The following is a 24,929-nucleotide window of genomic DNA, read 5'->3' on the forward strand; positions in this document are numbered from 1 at the left end:
AGTTTAAACGGCTAATACGTAAATTTGATCGGATAGTGTATTTCTTCCGTCTCCAGTCAGGCAGATCGATATCTGAAAGAAATACTTCGTCTGAAAGCGAATTTATACTTTCTATTTGGCTATGGTGCAAATACTTAAGGTGCTAAAATGACCTTAATTAAGTCAATACATTGCTCACCAACTTATAATTATTGGCACTCTGAAATTGGGCAGTATTTAATACTGCTAATGACGACTTCATCCTATTCTGATGCCTTCTGCATACTATAGAAAATGCTTAGCACAGTCCTAGCACAATCTTGTCACATCTTTATCCTAGTTAGGCGACATTGGCAGGAAATTATATTGCCTTTAAATAGCCGATAGTAGTAGTGCACTAGCTGGTATACTAATTGCTAATAATGAAGATTTTTACTAGTAAAATAGTAAAAAATTTAGTACCTTTATCTATGCTTAATTAATAGTCACAGCTTGAAAGAGCCAAATTTTGCACTTTAAAAGTGACAAAATTAGAACATTTGTAATAGCTAAATATCGAGTGTATTTGTACAGTACTTAGTAATTGGAATTCTGATGCTGGATAGCCTACCAGCTTCCATAATTAAATAGAAATTCTAAATTATAGTATTAGACTAGAATAGAATTGTTAACATACACAATATCAAAGCTTTGACATCATAGCAGTCCAATATTACCACTATGGTTACTATATTTGAACAGAGTTTAAATACCAAACTATAAAGCTTTACATTCATTTTAGCAAGATCATCATTAAATTTTATAGTAGCTTTGTCAGAAGCAAAGTTTGATATAAAAACTCTATAGAAGTTAGGGCCATTACATTATTGCGTTGCATTCTTTAATGGTAATGTCATAATGTGCATGTGCGGCTTTGCACTCAATGCTAGGAAATTAACGCTTTCCTGAATACCATGCTCTGAATGCAATATCACTTGATACTTAAGTAGGAAAATACTATATCCCGGCTTAACTTAAGTCCTGACACCTTAGTATTACAATTTACCTTGATAGATGCAGTCTATTGGATATTAGACTGTTGAAAGTCATAAACTGCTACAAACGATATTGTAGCATTTCCGATGGTGGATGATTATATTATAACATTACCAGTAGATGGGGCAATGCAGCTCTACAACAAATTCTCTTTTTATTGATCTTAACTATTGACACTGTAGTAGTAAATTTTTTGCATTGATAAACTGTATTACACTAAATCGCGGATTATTGGAAAAATTAGTATGAAGGTTAGGCCTTTGATTAATTCATAGTATTCGATAGAGTATCCGAAGACTGCACATACATTGCTTTTAAAGGACCAAATTGGTATGTGTATTTTGATCTTTTATGGAATTTAATTCAATTACTTGTTTCATTGCTACTCTTGTAGCTGTAAGACTCTTTGCTAGATATTTATTCATTTTAATGATCGGTTGGGTGTTTGAACTCTACTCATATATTGTTTTTAAATGGCCATATTGGTAAGTGTATTTTGATACTTTTATGAAATTTAATTCAATTACTGTTTCGTTGCTACTTTTGTGGCTACATGACTCTTTGCTTGACATCAAAAATGGACTAAAGCTTAGCCAAACTTCCATCCTCGAATAAATTTCAATGGAATATTTTTATTTTTAGCATATTCTATAATTATCTACTGTCTAATTAACGTACGACTACTATATTGAGTTGCAATTATTTCTATACAGTATAGTGTTCAAAATTGCCCCTTGCTCTATTCTGTGTTCTACATCATTTAACAGTTTGGAATTTTTAAGGAATTAAATATTCCCTTTTCGTTAAGGCTACTACTATATAATTCGTTCAAGTATCAAAACTGAATTACGGTTGAATTCAATTCCCTATCTGATTTCCTATTTCGTATTAAATCGAATTCCAGAGAAGTGAAGAATAGAATACTGTACGTAGAACTTGCTGAAAAAATTTTAGTTAAATAAATAAAGTAGTTAGTATCACGTACCGCCTGCAGACATAATTATGAAATCATAGCTAAAGTTCAAAGAATTAATTGGTCTTAATTATATTAAAATAGTTCTAGGTGCTGTGGAGAGTATGAAATTCATCTGATATCACGAGTCACGACATTGAAGAAGTTTCGGATCAACCTGAAAGAACGAGTCCTATAAAAATTGTACAGTGTACTATCAGAAGCTGGGTGCTTTCGCTGAATATACGTACAGTAGATATTTATCACTAAATTAACTTTAAAAAATAAAAATATTTTATAATTTGCCTATTGATAATAAATGATAATTTCAGGAAAACTACTAAATTTACTATTTCTAGGCTATAAACGACTCAGAAATGAAACGCTATCGCGTACGATATACGTAGATGTTTTTTAACTTTAACTGACAGTTATCACCGAAGAGAATTTTAATAATCCAACAGCTTTAAACCTAGCACAAATAGTCAGTGTTAGATAGTGCATAGGCTTTCTACGGATAGTGCAAAGTAATGGTACAGGTATAAGATTAGGTCAAGTGTAAATTGTACACCCATAGCTATAGCATTTTACAGTTTACAAGATAGGGTAAGCCTTGCTACTATTTGGATAATACATGTTTCTGCTAGAGTCCGAGATTGACGATGTATTTTTCCATAATCACGTTAGTATAAATTAGCAGAATAGAAAGGATTATTCAAGTACCATATTATTTTCTAGTCTTACTGCAACATAGTGTAAAGTTATGAACCAAACAAACAGTAAATTAAAATAGGGCATGATGATTTTCTACGTATCACAATTCAACAACTACATTGCTACCAAAATAGTACCTTTATAAAATGCATTCCTAATTTTCTATCCATAAAAGTGAGATGAAACTTTCTTGAATGTAAATGATCTGCTCGAGCATGCTAGTAGCAAGAGAATATCAATATCGCCATCAAGAAAGGGTAATACTCGTATTCCTTACTAGCACTTTATTTTTAAATCTAAACCAATTAAATACCGCTTTATGCTTTTTAATATCTGCCAATAATATCTAATGTATGGCTTTGGCATAAGGACTGCAAAGGCGTAGAGTTTACAATGGAGGTAATTTAGATATTTGCTTAGCTAAAGTGATCAATAAGTTTGAGAGCAAATATTTCTTACCTGCGTTTACGGCATTAAATTATTCTCAGCTACAAAATGGTGTATAGCTATTAACCAAACTAAATTAAAATATTGCATGATGATTTTCTACAGGTACAGTTCAATGCATCGCTATCAGAATAGCATCTTTATAAGTATATTCCTATCTAAAAGGCTGTATCATAACAATAAACTTAAAGTTGAGAGTAAACATTTCTTATCTGCGTTCACTACATTAAATTATTCTTTTCGCTGCAAATTGATGTACAGCTATTAATCAAACTAAATTAAAATGGCTTCTAATTAAAGAATACTTGAGGCTTTGAATCAAAACAAATTTCTTTAGCATTAATCTATTTTACGACTACGATAGCAATCTAAATCGATCAAGATTTCTACAAAATATGTGCAAGATGTAATAATAAAACTATGCCTCCAATTGATACTGTATTGTAGAGTTAAATCGAGTAGTAATATAGTAGAAGAAACCAGATAGACTTTAAAAGAAATCATCTATGGTAACTTTGTATTCATGGAGAATTATTTACCTTATGGCAATCTTTACACTATATCGCTTAAAGTCTCATGTATCAAGCAACATTATTCTATCAAGGGCAGATGATAATACGTTTTATGAAGCCAATTTTTATGAAAAGCTCATTTCTACGACGAAATCATAAGATTAGAAACGAAATGAAATCTAAGTTTTTCTATATCTCACATAATTCATGAAGATGCAAAATACTTTTTTTCGATTAAGCTCTATCCAGTATTTATCAAGAATGCACAAGAATATATTTTAGGTCTATCATCAGGTAACATAAACAAAGTAAATATCGCTTGGTTAAAGTTATTCAGCAATAGTCAATCTACTTTTAATCCCATCATTTGGTAACTTAATCTATCGACCATGGACTTGTAATTACTGTATCCAGTAAGCGACTACGGCCCTATTCGACTCGTATTGTAGAAGTCGCTCTCTTCCATTGCATTCTACTTGAAACGAGGCATGGTCGATTTCAATCTAGGCTAAAGCATCCTTGACATTGTGCTTGAGTAGTCTATAGTACCTTCCATTCGTCTACGCTTCGCTTCTGGAACTAGCGACAGAGGTCGTTTGGAAGTCTTTTACAAATAAAGATGGGAGTATAGAGTGCGATGACAGTTTCGATATCAGGAATGCTCGTGTAGTCTGCGGGCAACTTGGCTTTCGTGATGCAAAATCCTATCAGTGTTGTGCTAAATATGGTAGAAGAAATGATGCAATCTGGTTTGATAACGCCCGTTGCAACGGCAGCGAACCTTCCATAGCGGCTTGCAGACATAACGGATACAGACGCCATAATCGTAACCACGGTGAAGACGTTGGCGTTACCTGGCGGCCAAAATATTAATGGCTGGCAATGTGCCCTTTCCATCTTACTGGAGAATTCAATCTGTCCACTTATCACTTTGGTATCAAGTAGTAGAATCATTCTTGCGCTTGCACGAATCCATGACTTTGCTCGATCACTCCATCCTCACTCTTGACGGTGGCCATCTTATACAACTCAAATGGACAGCTCTATTCGCAACGACAGTCTCTTTCAAATCAAGCGCCATCCATACAAGGCTAACCCACCTCAGTGGCACATTATGGACACTATTCCTCCAGTTCGATCTTGTACCAATCATAATAAAGTAAAATTTATATCATCATTCACTAGTGTACGCTTTCAATCAAAGTAGGACAGTAACATGGACCACAATCAATATCTTCAGTCAAAATAAAAAATGCATGTAAAATTGAGAATGAGCTGACGATCTTTCCACAATCATCATCCAACATCCATGATGGTTATTCCAATTTCCAAATCATCCAAAATTGACCAATGGCTTCATCCTTTTCCACTTCTTCCATGGTGTTATGCCGTGGTAGATGATCCAAATCATCACGCAAAGCCAATGAGCCAATCAATCTTTGCAATCGCCAAGTTAACGAAATTACTTTGTTGATTGCATTCCATCCAATCGTCAGCTTCTTCATTATTCAATGTGTACTGCATGCAAATTGATTTAATAGATTTGATTAGCTAAAGTAATAAATAAATTTGGCGGCAAAAATACCTTACCTGCATCTGACTGCTTTGTACCGTATTATTTCTGGTCTTACTACAAAATGGTATAAAGTTATGAACCAAACTAACGATAAATTAAAATAGTGCATGATAATTTTCTATATATCACAATTCAACAACTGCTGTACATCGATACCAAAATAATACCTTCTTAAAATGCATTCCTATCCATAAAATGGAGATGAGAAAGCCTTGAATCTAAATGATCCGCTCGAATACGCTAGCAGTACGAGAATATCAATATCGATATCAAGAAAGTGCAATATCCGTATTTATTACTGCACTCAATTTTTTAAATCCAAACCAATTAAACACCACGTTATGCTTCAATGTCTGCCAATAATATTTATTGCATGGTTTCAGTGTGATGTTTCGGAAGATTGTGGATTCGTCATGATCACAGTAAATTACCAGAGTTAATTTAGTAGAGGAATAGAGTTTATTGGAATTAGTGCAAAGGAAAAACCGTATGAGATTACAGCGAGTATAACGACGTGACTAGTCGAATAGCTATAGTAATGTAGCATAGGTAAAGCGTGCAAGCTTACCGTGTAACTAGCAGAACTAACTAACGAGATAGGTGAAAGAAGATAGCTTTTATAATGTATGAAGCACAGCAGGAGGAAATCATAAATGACTAATAAGAATATGTTACTTCTATGTTAAGACAGGGCTACGATATAATTCAGCTAGATTCAAAGCGATTTCCACAGAGTATTTTGTTAATATAAATTATACATATTTAGAGTTATGCTACAATCTAGTGGAAATTGACTTTTACTAAAAATAGACTATACCGTATTTAGAAGTAAACACTACATTCAGCATCAGGACTGCAAAGGTGTAGAATTTACAATGGAGTTAACTTAGATAGTTGCTTAGTTACAATGATCAATAAACTCGAGACCAAACATTTCTCCTCTGCGTTCACTACATTAAATTTTTCTGTTCGCTTGCAAAATGGGGCACAGCTAGTTCCTAGGTACAGCTATCAACCAAACTAAATTAAAATTCTACAGGATGATTTTCTACGTGTCACAGTTCAATAAAAAACATGCATCGCTAACAGAATAATATCTTTATAAGTTTTATCCATTAACAGGCTGTAGCATATCGTAAAATGAAGATGTGAAAATTTGGGGGTATTCAATAGAGGTAACCCATCAGAATCATCTGTACGAGTATATTGATACTAATAGAACATTAACATCGACATCAAGAAAGGACAACACTGGTAGTAATTACTCGCACTGAACTTTTAAATCTCAACAAATTATATACAACTTCGTCGGCTAGATACCTATTAATAATTATTATATAATCCAACAGATTATATAAGATTTATACAAGTAAACTTTTACATATTCTTATATGATTTCGAAATAATGACTACAAAGACGGAGAGTCTATAATTTAGCTCATGAAATGCCCATTGCCCATCCCATTTCCAAATTACAGTATACTATTCGAACAATCTGGCCTATAAAATTCATGTATAATGGACTAGGAAATACTAATGTCAGCTCGATGGAAATTCCATTTTCTTTTTACTACACAATATTAAATATAATTATCGCCTTCGCTTCAACGTCTTAGCATATCGCTAGGCTTACTAAATAGATTTCGCTATTACTTTAATCAAGTTGAAAGATAAAATTATAGATTATAATTACATTGCTACATATGTGTAAGTTCGAAGAAACCTTTACAACTAGATCAATAACACCTGAATGTGGCGTCGCTTGAGCATTTTGTTAACTGAATAACGAGTTCTTAAACTGTATTGTTTTATTTTAGTTTTTCCTTGTCGTTTAACAACCATGATTTGTATCCAGCCATAGCCAAATATTCAATTTTATTATATATGACTGTAGTATAGCTGTTAGATAAGCTATTGTTGTTAACATATTATGTAGATGTGAATTAGATATAACTTAAAAAATAATACGAACATCTAGAGCTGTTGGCAATAAAAGGTATATATAAGAAATGTTTGTGAAAATTCAAATCTGGATTTCAATTTCGTAGAATATGATACTAATCATACAATTTTATTCTCATATATAGACATAAGTTTTTATCGCTTTACTTAGAACACATACAAAGAATAAGATTACAGAATTCGTTATACCATATACCATGATAGTCCCTATAATAGCAAAGGACTACAAAAGTAGCGAAAACTCTAGCTGCCATAAGTATTTAAACGTGATAATTATATTTGTGATATATTGGGAAAGGCTGATAAAGTTCTCTAAGTTACGAACAAATTAGAATGGATATGAGTATATTAAAGATATTCAACAACTACAATAAAATCTTAACCCTATACTACGTCATTTCTTTTAATTCTTTTCTTGTTAGTCACTCTGTTAGCTGTCGTAAAACAATTTTAATTTCATCGTGGGCGTAATCTAGTCTTTTAATTTATTAGGTAATTTTGGGGGTATCTTTCGGTCCATCTTTACCAGAATCCGTTTTGTTATCGCAGAGACTTAACTTTAATATTTGCAGGGAATAGCAACGCAAGGATTCGAAATCCTTTATCTTACATAATCGATTTTGGCTCGTATAGTTTTTGAGGATATCGAAATCTAGTCTATTCAGTTCGTACTCTTCTGAATTTGATTTAAAATTATTGGATGCTTTGTAGCCATAACAAGGATCAGCTAGCAATGATAAATTTCGATAGCCCCAGATTTTTTCATAACCTGTAGAAGCATCTTTTCGATCGCATGCTTTGCCTTCACCTATTAAGCTGTCATTGATAACAGGTACATAGCTTAACAATGTACCACAACTAATTTCGTATTTCATTTCACGATATTCGATCAGTAATAGTTTAGAAGATTTCTTTGACGCTCCTTCGAATACGCCAACGACGAATTTTCTGGCTAAATCTTCGATATCGATAAGAGAAGTTTCCTGGCCTTTGTAGATTTGAATTTTTGATATGTAATTCAGAACTCTATGAATAACGGTATTGGCCAAAATTTGCAAATTACCAACTGAATTAGTCTGTCCAAGCGCAATAATCTGACGTTCCAACATTCTACACACATCGCACACGATTAAAGACATTATTGGAAGAATTACTTTATGATATGGTAGTAAAGCATTAGTTATTTTAGCTGCTTTATCCTTTGCAGATTTGCTTTTGACCTCGTAAGCGTCAAAGGATAACAGTACTAATCCAATATCCCCTGTGGACACCGATAATGCAATTTCTGGTTCGAGGAAAGAGATAGTCGGTTTGAGAAAGTCAGAAATAGTCTTCTGGAAGTGTTGAACAGACTTATCCGCGTCTACGTCTTTATCATCTTTAGAAATAACAGTATATAATGTATATTTTCAATAAATCTTCTTATACACATAATCATAAAATCTTTAAGAATTTGCCCCTGGATAGTATTGAAATTTTCGAAGGCAGGAACTGTTTCCGAGTCATGGCCATAATCTTGTTGTTCCGATATAATTACTGTTTGTCTGAAATTTATTCCTATAAGAAAAGTATCTTATATCATAGGAGCTCTTATAACAAGAGAGGTAGGATTACGTTCAGATTTCACTAAGAAGAGTATACGCTATTAGAAATTTGTGCGTAAGAAAATTGGGCAGTGAAAGGCTACAGTATTTCTGGAATCTATAGTGCTTAATCTTTATAAAGTAAGAACAGGTATTATTACAAGAATGGTCATTATAAGCTGTTTAAGTGTTCATTATTGCAGTGTATTTTTTAACTTAAAAATCTTATTTACGAAATTTAGACTTTGATTTGACCTGCTGTGATATCGAAGGACTCAATCTGCTATGCATCGAAGGCCTCGAACGCCTGATGGGCAATATAAGAAAATAATTACAAGATTCGCTATTGGCTGCTATGCTACGTAAGATGACGTCAATACTAAGTATAACAAGCTGAATTAATTCTGTCTTTCCTTTCATAAGAATTTATTTAACATTGTAGTCCATTGATAGAGAATTTTCATTAGAGTGAATAGCTAGCTGAAAAACCAAAGCTTTTTCTGAAATATTTATATCATACAGAAGTATGAAATTCAGTACAACGCTTTGAAACAGGAAATGGTATAGAATATCTAGCAATAATTCAGGCTCCGAGAGACGACAACATTTATTTGGAGTACAGTATTATGAATTCAGTATGAGTACGAGTATTGCAAGTCAGAGATCCGCTACATATTCTAGCGCCTGATGGTTCTCAAATTTATTGCAATTTAATGTACAATATACTAAATTATATATAGAAATCTCTATATTCAGATAGAGGGTATTAAACGTTTTGTACGGAAAAATTAAGGTACACTTCTAAGCTACTTTAAAATTTGGGCGATAATGCTCGGCCCCGCGGGTTGTGTATATGCTATATATATACAAATGCCATACAGAATCTCGTTCTAGAGAGTACTGAAATATTTTTGTAAAGGTCTCGTATTCACAGCTATGTATCTGTTCATATTTAATGAAGGTACAATATTAAATACTGAGAAATGAGACACGGACGATCAATGACTTTATACCGAATAATAATTTTACCTCAAGTATGTAACTATCGTCAATATTCTTAGTTACGTAGCTGCAAGGAGAATGTCATTAACACAAGCCAATCTACACTTAGTGTCTCCATGGTGCTCCTTGGGCGATTGGCTAGTGAAAATTTATCTTTACACTTATGTATTTTAACATTCTGTACTTCTACAGAATCTTGGATATCATGCCACTGGATATTACGTCCTTGGTTCGTTAAAATAAATCATAAAGAGCAAGAATTTAACACTACTATCAGTCCAATTGAAATATATCCAAGTAACTTACCTTGTAAACTGTATTCATATATGCAATGTTTATGCTTGTACTCAAAGACAAGCAGTTGATTAGTGCTGGGAATTAATCGTACAACTTGACACCGATCGTGACATGGTAATCTTGTATAGGATTGGACTAGACCATTTTCAACCCTGAATACGACTATCTAAAGAAAAATGAATGAGTTGTATAAATAATACTAAATTTGTTGATAGAGGCAGAAATATGGCAATAAACAAGTTTTTAATGCACACCTTGCTTATTGTACATAAATCAGGATCAAGAACGATAAATTGTTGGTCATTAGATACGGAAATGCAATCGCTATCTTTCATGAATTGTATTTCTGTACCAAGTTCGCCAAGTTGGTCACTTGATATAGAAATAGAAACGCTGTCTGTCAAGGATTCTTCGTCTTCTGATTCAGTACTATAATCGCTATCTTCAGCAAATTTCTGGATATTTGATACAGAAATACTATCGCTGTCTACAATATCATGCCATATCGGCTGAAATCGACTTGAAAATTCAGTAAAGTAACCATTGCTATCGATATCATCTTTATTCATATTGATCAGACCGAGTACGCCCTTGAAGTCATTTTTATACGACTTGTATCTCAAAATTATAAATCCAGCATTATTGTTGATATAGTTAATACAGCGTATTTCCAGGCCATGCTCAAAATTGTCAGTAGGAATATAATGATTATCTTTGCTATATATGCAAGCAGGCACTTCGATTGATAGAAGACAAAACCATGGTTCTAATTCCATAACTTTAGATTTCCCCAATACAAACTTTTGATATCCATTGAGTTTTATAATAAAAGAATATATCATTACTTAATTTTCTTTACAGTAACTGAAATCTTACTTCTACATAACATTTTCTAGTCAAGTTTCCTGTATTCTCAGCTCTAGCAGCAGAACTCTTGTATTTTTTCTACCAAAAAAGGAGCTGGCAATTGCCTTGGCTCATAATCCATTTACAAGAACTTATCTCGTATTCGCATGATATTTGCTTATTTGTAGGTAGTATTTGATTATCTTTAATCTCCAAAATGTATGAGTATATATGCAAGTATAATATTCGATCGCATTTCTTCACAATTACTTTCGCAGCCGAGTTTATTTATTTAATCTAATTCATTTCCTACATACCCTAACTTCGTGACTGCCATATGTCATCACCATAGAACACTTGGGCATCGCAGGGCAAAATTGCAAATGATGGAATTGATTATTAATGTCTCCTTGTTGACTATTTCCGACAAGGTAGATTTGTTCGCTTTTATCAACATTGTAAACTTTAAATTCCTAATATAATAATATATTAATAAAGCGGTCATCAATTAAATACTATCTACTTACATTATTTGTAAGCAGTATTTGATTATCGCTAATTTCCAAATCTACGAGTATACACGAGCACAATATTCGATTACACCTAATTACTATCATTTTTCTCTCAAAATTAAATATTTAATCTAACTCATCTGTTATATACCCTAACTTCTTGCAAACTATATGCCGCCATAATATAATCTTTGAAAAAAGTAGGGTGAAATCGGAAATTACGCAGTCGATTCTCTATTTGCATGAAGTTAGTTTTCTCGTTATTAACAGGATTGTAACCTATATATTTCTAATGAATAAATGCGACAATATAGTGTTACGGAGCTGGTTCTATGTTATTTTATAACATGTTATAATTTAGAATTTATATTAATGAACTCATCTAAGTTATTATTTGTGTCTAGACTTAATTACTTAGAAAGTGCTAATTATTCCACCAATATCTATTTATTAAGTAGCACGATTAATTAATGTTGTTTACTAAGGTGTCATTAGAGCTGCTAAGATTTATTTGCTTACAGTAAGATATATATTATTTTACTGTACTACGCATCTTTAATAGTTTTTGGCATTAAAATGTGATCACTATACTTTTCTTAGGTGGCGCTTCTTTATCGGTTTCTTGATCTAATTTCGTATAAAATGAGTTCAAGATATTATTCAAATAATTTATTGAAGAGCACTTCAATAAAGCTTAAATAAATTTATGTATATATTTAAGGTAGACAAAACTTGTACTGAGTATAGTTAACAATACTAATACTACTAGCATTATTTTATGGAAAATTGAGATTTTACTACCTACATTCAGATACTAGTGTACTATCTTTGAAAATTAAGATCTAAGAAATAACGTAAGTAGGAAATATAAAATCATGATATGTAGTCAATGTCAATGTACAATAAGCTTACTCTCTCTCCAGGAGTAAGCTTCACTTTCCAACCTTCGGCCAAGATTATGGATACATGGTACATTAATTTCTTTTATGAGGCAGCAAAACTGATAGAAATTGTCATCACTGCCGGACTCCAATATTTTTAAGAATTCGAAGATGCGTTGTTTATCATCACAGCAGTCTTTCAGTTTATCAATATCCTTAAGCGATATTTATTTGTATCCTTCGTAGTTCATATAAAATCGTTAGTATTGGCAGGTTGTTAATCATAAGCGAATAATTTTTCTTGATCACTTTTTGGATATGCTTGCTTAAAACTATATTGTAAACTAAAGTTATAATTGTATATCGTGACAATTTAAACTGCAGCTAGCAGAAACTTGCTAGAAGAAGTAGGAGAATAGCAAATAGGTATGTCAGAAAACTACAGTTATAGTACTTCTACAGTACATTTACAAGAGTTGCATACATTACGTAGTAATCGTATATATCCACACGGAGCCAGAATGAAGAGCGAATACAATAATAGCTGCTGCAGTTTATAGACATTAGAATGGACAACATTAACATTACATGACAGCCATATAAGGATTGATAAACAATACGATGAATCAAAGATAGCCATATATGTACGTATGTAAATCGTACGATGATTAGTAAATAACACTTCGAATTTAGATAGCCGGCTGCAGTTTATAATTTACATTCCGGATTGTCAGCCAGTGTACAGTACAGATAACATCTGGCTTGGTACTTACTAAAGTAAAAATCATAATATTTGCTGTTTACTTTCACATATCCATCTAAAAGCAGAAGCCTTTTATGCAGAGTGTGATCAATATAAGGGAGACTGCCAGTGGATGAAATTATTTGCTAAAGAATTGGAATACAAGCTTCGAATCTACTGCTACTGTAAAATAGCAAATATGGCACTGAAATCTACTATATTCCGGGACTGTGCTGTACTGCTAACTGCAGTCTGCTACTGTGCGTACCCATATGCAGCAAGATCACCGCTATATCTAAAGGAAACGTCACCATCTGATGTCGATGTCATTATATTTCAACTTGAAATGCGCTAAGATGCTATAGCGGGCTTCCCGATATTGATTTTTAAATCGAAAATATTTACGCTCCATTTTGAGAGTAATTCTCCATATTAATATAAACTAGTACAAACTCACGTCGCTTTGCTGACGCTTTACGATAATGTACTTATTTGTTAATAATTAACAGATAGTATTACCATTCGACACTATATATATCCCGGTAATAGCCAGGCACTACTATATTCAGAGCTATGCTTGTAGAATACTACTTTTCAATAATGCATTCGCGGATGAAATGCTATATTAAGATTAGTTAATGGTCCAAAGCACATTATGATAACTAATGTACGGTGATGGACATACCAAGTTAAGATTAGCAGGTACCGTAAGATATCGACAGTGCGGTACAATGTCTTTAGTACTGTGGTCAATTCTACTGTATACCAAACATTATAATGTGTCTAAGGATCGCTTGCGTATGCAAGCAAAGCTAACCGTTATAAAAAAATGTAAACAATCAAAATGGCTGTGTAGAAAACTCTATAAAGATTCTAGGTTTATTCAATTTTCATCAGAGTATTACATCAAATCAAAATTTAAAGGCCCAGTGGCCACCCTTAGCGATATAACGAATACTATTTTAAAAATCAGTACTCTGCAGAAATAACTACCTTAGAGCTATTCGTTTTACATGAAGAAATCTTTAGGTAAAAAGTACTGTAAGAATCTTATACTGACCTATTGAAATGAACCCATAATCAAAGTCATCTAACCGTTGATTTTTAAATCGAAAATATCTACGCTCCATTTTGAGAGTAATTCGCCATATTAATGTAAATTATACGTATATTAAATTATCTAAGCGAACCTACGACTATATATATGTACAACATATTTTAGGCACAACTGGGTGTGTGAGCTCGGCTAGTTGATTAATAATCGCGACAAGGTTAAATTTAAATTTAGGGAAATATACAGTAGATACCTGGATATCTTTCATTATGCCACGCCTAAATGACCTAATAATCCAGCGATTAATTTGATAATCATAAGAAATTGTAACTCGAACAATAAAGGCAACTATACTAATCACCTGAATTATTGCAGAAAATCTTCTACAACTGTAAGAAATTTGCATCTATTAATATTTGTAGGTAGTACATGTAGTTTGAAACCCTAATGCATTATGATTATGTCTCCTTTATTATCGTCTTGAATTCAATCATGTTAGAAATCTTTTCGGAAGGGCAAAATTCTCGTATTGTCTTAGAAGTATTTGGTTAGATTTGTTCCAGAATTTCGATGACCTTATAGTTACTGAGTTTCTTAATTTGAGATGACTAATGAAATTTATTTTACATTTTAGTTTTAGAATGCTATGGGCAACAATATCTGTAAGAAAACTTTACGCCATCTTCTAGATTATGTATACTGCTCGTAAAGATTGATACCGTCATCTAGAAGTTATAGTAGATCGTATCTGAAAATTCGAAATATGGTTCTTTCTAAAATATGTTGTCTACTTCATTTAGTAAACACGGTATGTAAACCTAAGTATTTTTGAAATTATTAATATGTGCTAATCTTTTGTTAGTCATAAAGCTGCTATTATTATTTGTAGGCCATAAAAGTTCTAACCCATAGTAATTACCTGCTATGAACCATTTTAAATTACATTATCGTATAAATTGGCTAACTTCAAGTCATACAAGTCATAACCATTAGCTCAATTATATACAAGCCATCAACATTAGCTTAATTATATACGTCGATTACTCACTGAATCAATAAGACTTCCAAAGACTAACATTTTCCTCAGTCTACTAACTAAGGATTATAAGAAAAAATTTAATTTTTATTCACATTTTTAAAGAGTAAAGCTGATATGATAGTATAATATACTAATCATGAGTCATGTGCCGCGCTAGCGAATTTTGTTGGCAATATTTTTTTCACTTACTACGCCTTAAAATGATATTCAAGCTCCATTCAGTATAATTTAAGATTTACTGGCTTCAATTTTAAAAGTAGCCACATTATTGGTTAATTTAATATAGCACGATAACGTGAAATATGCCTTTTATGAACTGCATATAATAAAACCTTTATGCCGGATTTCATCGCAATTTTATGGCATACTAATTTCAAAAAATAGTATTTTCAAGCTGATCTAGTCAGAAAACTACTAAACCATTTTGCTAACTAAATAGTGAGTCTTTGAAAATTTTTCGCTTTACTTAAGCTTCATCTTGTCGTGTAATAAATTACACGCATTGCTATGAAATCGAACTATATAATCTGTTTTTCTGTACGCAAGATATCAAACGTACATATGGAGTAAATTTAATAATTACCCTTAGTAGCTACAGCCACAACTTCATTATTTACTAACATCAAAGAGTTTTTATGTAACAATTATTTAAAATAGCTTATTTAAAATACTTGAAAAATGTCGTGGAATCGAAATGTGAGAAAGTTAATTGATAATGCATTTAAATGGCCTTTCTGAATAATCTGTGTATTGATTGTCTGATTGCAAATGTCGACATCAAGAAAGGATTATATAAATGACCTGCTCCGTCCTTTATAATCAAAAACTAATTAAATTCTTTGAGTTTTGTGACTAGACTCTCATGAATAAAATATTAGAACACTTGTCTAGTCTAGGTAGAATTTACACTCTATTTATAGTTCCTGTACAAAAAATGTCTGAAGTGTGGAATCTACAGTTAGCTTAGTCAAGTAGCATAATTCCTATCCGGGATCAAGTTTTAATTGCAATACAGTATCCAAATTGTGGTGTTGTGGATTCTTTGCGATCGGCTAACTCTACCTGTAGATCTGCCATATCCGTGATAGATTGGGTTAAAGGTGGTGAATTATACTGTACGGTATTCAATTTTAATATGCTGTAATATTCGAAACCCATTAAAAGTGATTATCAAACACCAACACCGGCATTACACGAATTCTATTTCAAATTACTATTCTTTTTTAAAATCTATCTAATGAACACGCGCCCTCGTTAAATTTTCGTTAACTTTTGATTCTTGCTGAAAATGCCATTCAAAATCTTAGTCAGATTATTACGTACGAGCATACTCGAGATAATTTTTAGCTAAATAAATAAATATTTGTATCTTGTTGGTTTTTAGTAGTAACTGATTATTTCAAAATGAAGCTTTTTAATTTCTTTCCGCCAAATCAAGTTAATCAGTACGCTATTTCATTGAAAGAATTTTATCAAGATATCTATTATTAATTATCTTTATTAAAGAAATTCTCTACTCCTCGTCATTCTATTCGTTGATATCTTATAATATTAAACGAAAAGAAAGTTAATAGTAACATTATTCTGTCAACAATTACGATACTTTTCATCAGCTAATAGTATCCTATCAACTTCTTAAATGTCACGAAGGACCAAATACACGAATTGATAACAGGTGATTAAATCAGATTTCATCGCCATGATTCCAGCAAAGAAAGGCTAGGATGTTTTGTTACCTGGATAGTAAATTATTAAATTTTATAATATTTATTTAAGTTTTAATCTAATTATGTATTCAATTTTTCATATGGGAATGGGCTACCGTCATGGCACTTCCCCACAAATGTTTCTGTTTATGTGCAATCAATTATGAAGTCTTTACACGAGGAAAATCAAAGTAAAAGAAACATGAAGCTAATTGAGGCCTTTCTCAGCGGATATTGCCGATTGGTTCTGATATAAAAATAAGGTAATAAGAATTTAGTTTCATATACGAAATGTATAAGGTAATATGTTCCTAAAATAGATAATACAGCTGTGCAATATTGAATAGGTTTATAATTTTCTGTCTTGTAATTTATGTTTACTATCTAATCTTCATCAGGCACTGGTAATAAAAATATTGCGTAACAAATGAATCCATTTTTCAGTCCCAGACATACAAAGTGACAACATGAATAATTTATTCATTTATCCTTTGTTTTAAGCTAATTCCATTAATTTGATTGTTGTACTTACCATACGCAATATTTTTATCCATATCAATTTGTCAATCATTAGCTGGATCAAATACCAGTGAAAAACTTTATCCTCAGATATCACCCCCATATATTATTCTACGCTATCATGTTCGATATATTTCTTATTTATATCTAGAAGTCGTAGAATATTTTCGTTTACTTTTCCATTATTTTTCACTTAAAATTTTTATCAGCTCGAAGGAATGAAATAAAACCTAAATATTATTTGCTTGATAAATAAATCATACGGCACCAGCATCGATTAAACAGAAAATTATGAAAAATGAACTTTGTCCCTTTAAATCTGTTTTTTTACTGTAGATTCGGTGATTTATTTTATTACTATTTGTAGACTACCAGGTATTACTTACTAGTGATGAGAGGCTGTACAAGTACATAACAAGGCTTAAAATCATGGCATATAAGAAATTAATTGCGTATGGCTACCTTATAATTATCCCTTCCTTAGTAAGTAACTTTTCATATCTTTCTAGAATTTATAGAATGACATGTATTAGCCAGAGTAGAAAGTAGCGTCTCAATAAATTTATTCCAAATTAAAAATTTAGATCATACTATCGGACCTTCCTCCAGTATTTTCTGGTAAGATTATATTCATAAAATTATTACCATACATATTATGATATTAAGTTAAATACTTTTTTATTGCGCATTGAATGCAGATTTCATTTTATCATCATGTTTAAAGTTTTGCAAAACATTCTAGTAGAAGATATTACGAATCATTCTTTACTTTGGATATTTGATAAATATCGCTAAGAGTATCGCTCAAGCAATTGATATGCTATGTTACTTTATATTAATCTTCAAAAAGGGCAAATTTTTAAGCCATTAGAATGTCAAGTAAAATGAATGATGAATTCACTTATATTCCTAAATTTACTTTCTTAACTTAACATGTAAGCTAAAGAAAAATAGAACTTTATAACCAAGGCAATACAGATTTCTACTTTAACCCAAACTTGAACATTTTGGAATGTATCTAGAGCCATGCCAACAATACCAATGGCTAAACGGAACCGATCGATCGAGTATAAATGTGAATCTGAAGTATCAATGCGATACTAATTTAAGTAATTCATGGTATCGATTTGGAGGAGCAGATGAAAATTATGTATTGCAAACAAATTGTTCCGAAATTTCAAATCTAGGAGTTTGTGGAACTATTTCTCCTGGCTGGATGTATGGCAACCATCCACAAGGTTTACTGCAATGATTGAGTCCATTTATATTCTAACATCTAATTTAATATGAAATTAATATTATAGGAGTAGATTTTCCGTCTATTTAGCTCTCACTATCATTTTCTTTACTTTATACTATATTGACCAAATTATGAACATCGATCATTAAGCTTTGAAAACTGTTAATCGAATGGTTTGCTTTTACTTCTACAACGATTGTTGCTTCTTTAAAAGAGAAATCCAAGTTAGAAACTGTCGACAATTTATGATTTATCGGCTGCCCTCAACAAATCATAAATTGTGTTCAGCTTATTGCACCAAAGTAAAAGGTTAAACACTTGTTGAACACAGGCGATCTTCCATAGTAAAAAATAAAATCTCATCAATTATAAATTATCAGTATACTCTTTGATTTATCTGCATTGATCTTAAATGAAAACTTTCTCACGTAATTTTTTGTAGACTACTGTGATCCAAATCCTTGTTATAATCATGGTACGTGTTCTTTGAGAGCAACTGGATATACATGTTCATGTTTGCCAAGATATACCGGAGAACACTGTGAACGAAGTAACATATTATCATTAATGCTTGATCTAATTCGATAATATAATCGTCAACATAGTCTCTTTTGAATTCGTTTTAACTGTCCTGAATCATATTAGATTTCGATCCTTGCAATGCAAATCCTTGCAATCAAGGGATTTGTCTTACAAAAGGACAAGGATATCAGTGTCTTTGCAAACCCGGTTACACCGGCAAATATTGCCAAGATGGTAAAATACAGTAATCATAAATCATCTCTGACTCTTGATTTGTACGAATTATCGTCCTATTTACTGTAATATTCCATTTTTAAAACAGATCTTAATGAATGTCGGACTAATAAATCTATATGCCAAGGAAACTGCCATAATACAGTTGGCAGTTACTTCTGTTCATGTCAAAATGGACAAATTCTAATGGCAGACAAAATTTCTTGTTTCGGTAAGATTCTAACTCGCAGTATTGTAGACATACGCGTAGTACTCAGTAATAATTATGTTGTTTTATCTCTCTAACTAATATAACCATGAACTTGTATAGATCCTTGTCAAAATGCAATTTCGTTAACTGATCCTACGAGATCAATATATAACGATGAACCATCGTCCTTCCATATTAAATGTGATCGAACTCAATTTAAAAATAATTTTTGGTATCGTTTTAATGGCGGCCGCAATAGCCAAATGATAGCCCAAGGAAGAGTTAGTATGCTAAAATGTGGAACAATATCGCCAGGATGGCTGGTAGGAAATCACCCGGCAGGTACTGTGATAGTATTAGCAACTATAACTAAGATTTCACGTACCATCAGTATAATTACTGTTGTAGCCTATTTAAGAGCATATAAAACTTAACTCATGATTAAAAATGAATTTTGAAACTTGCTACTTCATGATCTCATTATTAATACATATAAAATTCGTGTAGTTTATTAAGCTCAGTCTTCACGCAAAATGAGACACTAGATATAAAATATTGACATCCAGTTGTCACGGTACGAACTACCGTGAATAAATAGTTGACTAAATTTAGGCAGCTAGACGTTTACTTAGGCGATAACTATTAATGGCTTACAGTAAGATCGACGGTAGTTATTATTTGTTACAGTAAATTATGCTGCACTGTAGTAAGAGTTCTTATATGGTAAATGATGTTAATTGATTATTGTGCTACGTCTTGTGACACTTGCGATTAATATCCTGAAGATAGTAAACTATAGGCGATACCATAAATAATTCTATGAGTGGATATATTGTAGTCTAGTTATCTAGAATCATTCGGCATATATCTACGATTATAAATATCTCTGTATTAATTTAGCTATCCAGTATGAATTAACTTTCATAGTTTTATAATGATTCATTCATGCTAGCTGCTGCCGAAGGGTATTTTAAGCTCGGCAGGCAGCTGAATAAAATCAAAATTCTCTAGTCATTTAGCGTAGAAGCAAAGACGTTTAAATTCTTGTGAGATAGTTAAGGGATACTGAATTCTAATGACTTTAGTAATTTCAAGATTTGTTTTACGTTATCCTTGTCACGAAGCTGGTTTATGGCACTAGTATTTACAATTATCATGCATATACTCTTACTTCAACAATTAGATGTAACTTATCACCTTACGTAAATATTTCTGTATTTTTGCAGTGACAGAAGGCATTGCTACCGGAAAAGTTTGTTTTACATGGGGTCCTAGTCCTTGCCATTGGAATCGAACTATCAATATCAAAAATTGTGGCAATTACTTTGTGTATAAACTTCCTCCTCCACCGGATTGCGATTTGCGTTATTGTACTACCAGAGCCAGTTAGTTATTTAAATTTGTAGATATTGAATTTAGCAGAATCTTCATTAAAAACAAATAATTATAAAAATTTTGGCTACTTTCATCAAGAAATAGCTCTCAAATATAGGATTTTATAGACTCTATGATAAGAATAATCTTATTATTGGAAAAAAGATAAATAGTACCATAAAAGTATGTGTACACTACTCTATCTAGCATCCTATATGGAATCTAACCTTCATTAAAACTACCATATTAGTCTAACAGTCAAATACAGGACTTCAAAGCTTTTGCAAATAATCACTTAATGCATAAGAAATGTGCAATACTTCGGATGAATGTACTATGATCAAAACCCTTTTAATCAACTAACACAAATATGAGATATTTGCGTTGTAATTAAGCTTGTGTGACAATTTATCACTTAATTGTTTGATCATTTTATTTACTAGCAATCAATAAATGCTTCTTCAATCCATGTCGATACGGCGAATGTATCAACATTACTGGCAATCATCAATGTATTTGCAGAAAAGGATTCACAGGAGCTGATTGTGCACAAGGTAGTATGTTGAAACGTCATCGATTTCTAGATCTGTGATTTTCATGTCGTAGTATTTCCTGAATTACGATCTAATACTGTATATTTAAGACACTTGTTAGAAGACATTAATTTTTATTACAAGTATGAAATGCTTATAACTAGATATCAACGAATGCGAGACTTTAAATGGTGGCTGCCAAGAGGCGTGTATTAATACGTTTGGTAGTTATCGTTGCCAGTGTGCAAATAACTCGATCTTAATGAAAGATGGCCATCATTGCCTAGGTAATTTTTAATTCACTGATGAATGTAATCGAAAGTTTATTAGAAACTGCCATTCTTTAAAATATAATTAAAAGCTCAAGGTATTACCTGGATTGCAATTACATCATTGGATATTAAATGGTTTAGTATGACTTAATTGTTACGTTAAATCTGAATTTACAGCCTACTGACATTTTAAGAGCACCTCATGTTTATCCGGTCTTTATTAAACTAATAACTTCTGTTATCTTAATCGATGTAATCGCTTATGATTGATTAAGAATTATGGACATTTATTCTTATGAAATTTAGAATTTGATATATCGATTAATAGACCTCGTATTTGATACTAGTAGCTTAAAATTTATACAACTAACAATATCCTATGTATTCCAAACTGTGCCTTAATTAGCATGCCTAAAATGATAATTATAAGCTATGACGCAACTTTTACTATCACGTAGTACTAATCATATGGAATTATTTATTTGTAGATCCTTGCAAGAAATACCGTATAATTTCTGATAATACAAGATCATTTGATTTCTTCAATCAATCCATCAAGCTAAAATGTGACGATAATATTATCGAGTCAGTGTGGTATCGCTTCAAAAGCAGCCATAAGGATGATTTGGTAGTTCCTACACGATGCATTCCAATGTTTAAATGTCAAACAATATCCACTGGATGGATAAATGGCAAATATCCAACAGGTTTCAGTGATTACATAAAAGGAAATAAATAATTTCAGATTTTAACTTCAGTAATTATAATCAAAGCAATATACTGTACACGTATAATATGTCAGCGTATAAGCTAATGAATTATTAACGTAGCTATTCCTTATTTGTCTTCTTTTCTATTCATATTCTACATAGTTAACCAAGGAATTGTCAAAAGAATGGCTTGTTTTAATTTTCATAATAGTTGCTGCCATACATCTAACATGATTCGAATCAGAAATTGCCATAGCTATTTTGTATATAACCTCAGTGCAAGTAAATCCTGCAATCCGGGAACAAGATACTGCACGATTAAATTAGGTAAGTCATTAAAATAAAAACTTTCGGCTGTAAACTAGTAAAAATTATTTCCAAACTCGCTTATATCTGACTATTCTTACAAGAATTCCGAAATAAAATCAATGTAAAATATTATGAAAATCAATCAAATCAGTACTGTCCGAATCTTTTTACAGACAAATGTCAACCAGACCCATGCATTCATGGCACTTGCTACCGTAATAATTCGAGTTCATTTTATTGTCAATGTCGACATGGCTATACTGGAAATATTTGCCAAACTGGTACGATAATATAAATATCTTTTATCTTTTACAAATGCTCGTATGTGAGATTTTTCATCGTATTTCCATTAATTCATTGCTATTAATCACAAAAATTTACAACATCAATACAGAAAAGAATTATATAGAACTATATAAATTGAATCAAGTTTATTATTGGTCACTTTTTTCAAAAATCATCTTTATAAATATGCTTTAACCTTATATACTTAAAATTTAATTTTAATTTTTTTAGAGGTTTATATTAAATTGCTTTTGTAATATCTAAAATTTTAATTTAATCACGTAATTCAAGAATTTTACAATTAATTTCAATTTTATATTTATAACCATAAATTTTTACACGAAAACAGTTATTTCTAGTAAAAGGTTACATCACAAAGCTATAGCACACCAATAATATCGTATTGTAACTTTTCCAGCTATTAATGAATGTCTCTCCAACCCATGTCATCATGGAAAATGTATTAATCAAGAAAATAGATACACATGTGTTTGCAAGAAAGGAATAACCGGTGTAAATTGTGATCGGGGTAAGAAAATTACGCTATTCTTCAAAATATTGGTGTTACGCCTTACAGCATACACTAATTGATCGACTTGGTTTATGAGATAAAATTTTTATTAATTACATGAATTTTACTTCCAAATCTCGAATGCGAGAGTCTTACATTATCACTAATTTATAAATATACAAATGCAAACTTTTTCGATGGTTAATGCTACCATACAAATTACTGTCTCAGACTCAGATTTGATTATCAAATTTTTCGTGATTAGTGAATATATTAGTATATAACATTTATATAACTATGTTATATTATAATCATACATAGCTATATTCATATATAAATTATAAATGTACAGATATGAATATGTATATCAGAATATAAATCTATAATTTGGATATATTCACTTACTTTATCGCATTCTTCTTGGTACGACCACTCTAGCATCTATTTTTCTTGTCTTTCTATTGCGCACGTAGATATTAATGAATGCTTGGATCGTAATGGTGGTTGTAGCCACTTTTGTAATAATACATACGCTGGCTACTTCTGTTCATGCCCTAATAGCTTAACAGTTGGTGTTGACAAACACACATGTATTGGTATGCTTTAATAGTATTAAAACTGATATATCAATTATAATGGATTGCTGCAGAGTTACGTTATATACGGTATATCATGCGTATTACCTTATAAGGAGCAATAATTTATAATATGATTAATTTTCTTAATTTCATTTATTAGTTACACTTTTTACTCACAACTGTAATTTTAGACCCGTGTCGAGCGTATTCTACCTTATTGAACGATACTGCAGAAGAAATTAGCAATCCTAGTATTTTCCAAATATCATCGGTAATCAGTCTATGTCAATTAGCACACAGCAAATCTAAAAACGATATAAAACGTTGGTATAAAGCCAAGATTGATGCTAATTGCACAGCCATAGCTAAAAGCATGACGATCCTACAAGGTAACTTAATTTCATAGACTATTGCATCTATTTAATTAAAAATTACTTCATTATCAAAATAGAGTAGTGATTATAATAATTACCATAAAAATATTTAACGAAATTTAATCTGAATTGATATTAAATTGTATCACCAGTGCATTCTTTATACCAATTTTATGATATATTTTTAATCTTATATACGAGTACATAGTCATCAGATCTGGGTATCAGCACTGCTACAGGTTATTTGTTTTATCATTACCTTAATTGCTAGATTTAATCTGTACAATATAAATTTACAAAATTAGGATCGATTGCAATCAAGGTTTCACAATCAACAACAGATTTCTGAGCTTTTCGCAAATAGCTAAGCCTACAGTAGCACCTTGACAGTTCATTTTTAATTCTAGTTTAACGATTTCCCTGTTTTTTAAGTAATTTC

General features: G+C 31.6%; 2 protein-coding genes across 2 annotated transcripts; one reads left to right on the forward strand and one right to left on the reverse strand.

Moving 5' to 3' along the window:
• Window positions 1-7,665: 7,665 nt before the first annotated feature.
• On the reverse strand, window positions 7,666-13,370 carry TRIADDRAFT_53243 (uncharacterized protein; the record flags this gene model as incomplete). Its single annotated transcript, XM_002109850.1, has 8 exons — window positions 7,666-8,555; window positions 10,069-10,225; window positions 10,314-10,859; window positions 11,223-11,378; window positions 11,433-11,473; window positions 12,009-12,044; window positions 12,330-12,361; window positions 13,309-13,370. 8 exons carry the CDS (start codon window positions 13,368-13,370, stop codon window positions 7,666-7,668), a joined length of 1,920 nt encoding a protein of 639 aa, XP_002109886.1.
• Window positions 13,371-18,370: 5,000 nt separating this feature from the next.
• TRIADDRAFT_53244 (uncharacterized protein) lies at window positions 18,371-24,145 on the forward strand (the record flags this gene model as incomplete). Its single annotated transcript, XM_002109296.1, has 12 exons — window positions 18,371-18,596; window positions 19,041-19,148; window positions 19,244-19,354; window positions 19,443-19,565; window positions 19,665-19,886; window positions 20,771-20,929; window positions 21,362-21,472; window positions 21,616-21,738; window positions 22,596-22,760; window positions 22,916-23,023; window positions 23,446-23,556; window positions 24,012-24,145. 12 exons carry the CDS (start codon window positions 18,371-18,373, stop codon window positions 24,143-24,145), a joined length of 1,701 nt encoding a protein of 566 aa, XP_002109332.1.
• Window positions 24,146-24,929: the final 784 nt, after the last annotated feature.

Source organism: Trichoplax adhaerens, genomic scaffold, assembly GCF_000150275.1.
Source record: "Trichoplax adhaerens TRIADscaffold_2 genomic scaffold, whole genome shotgun sequence".
Classification (NCBI taxonomy): Eukaryota; Metazoa; Placozoa; class Uniplacotomia; order Trichoplacea; family Trichoplacidae; genus Trichoplax; species Trichoplax adhaerens.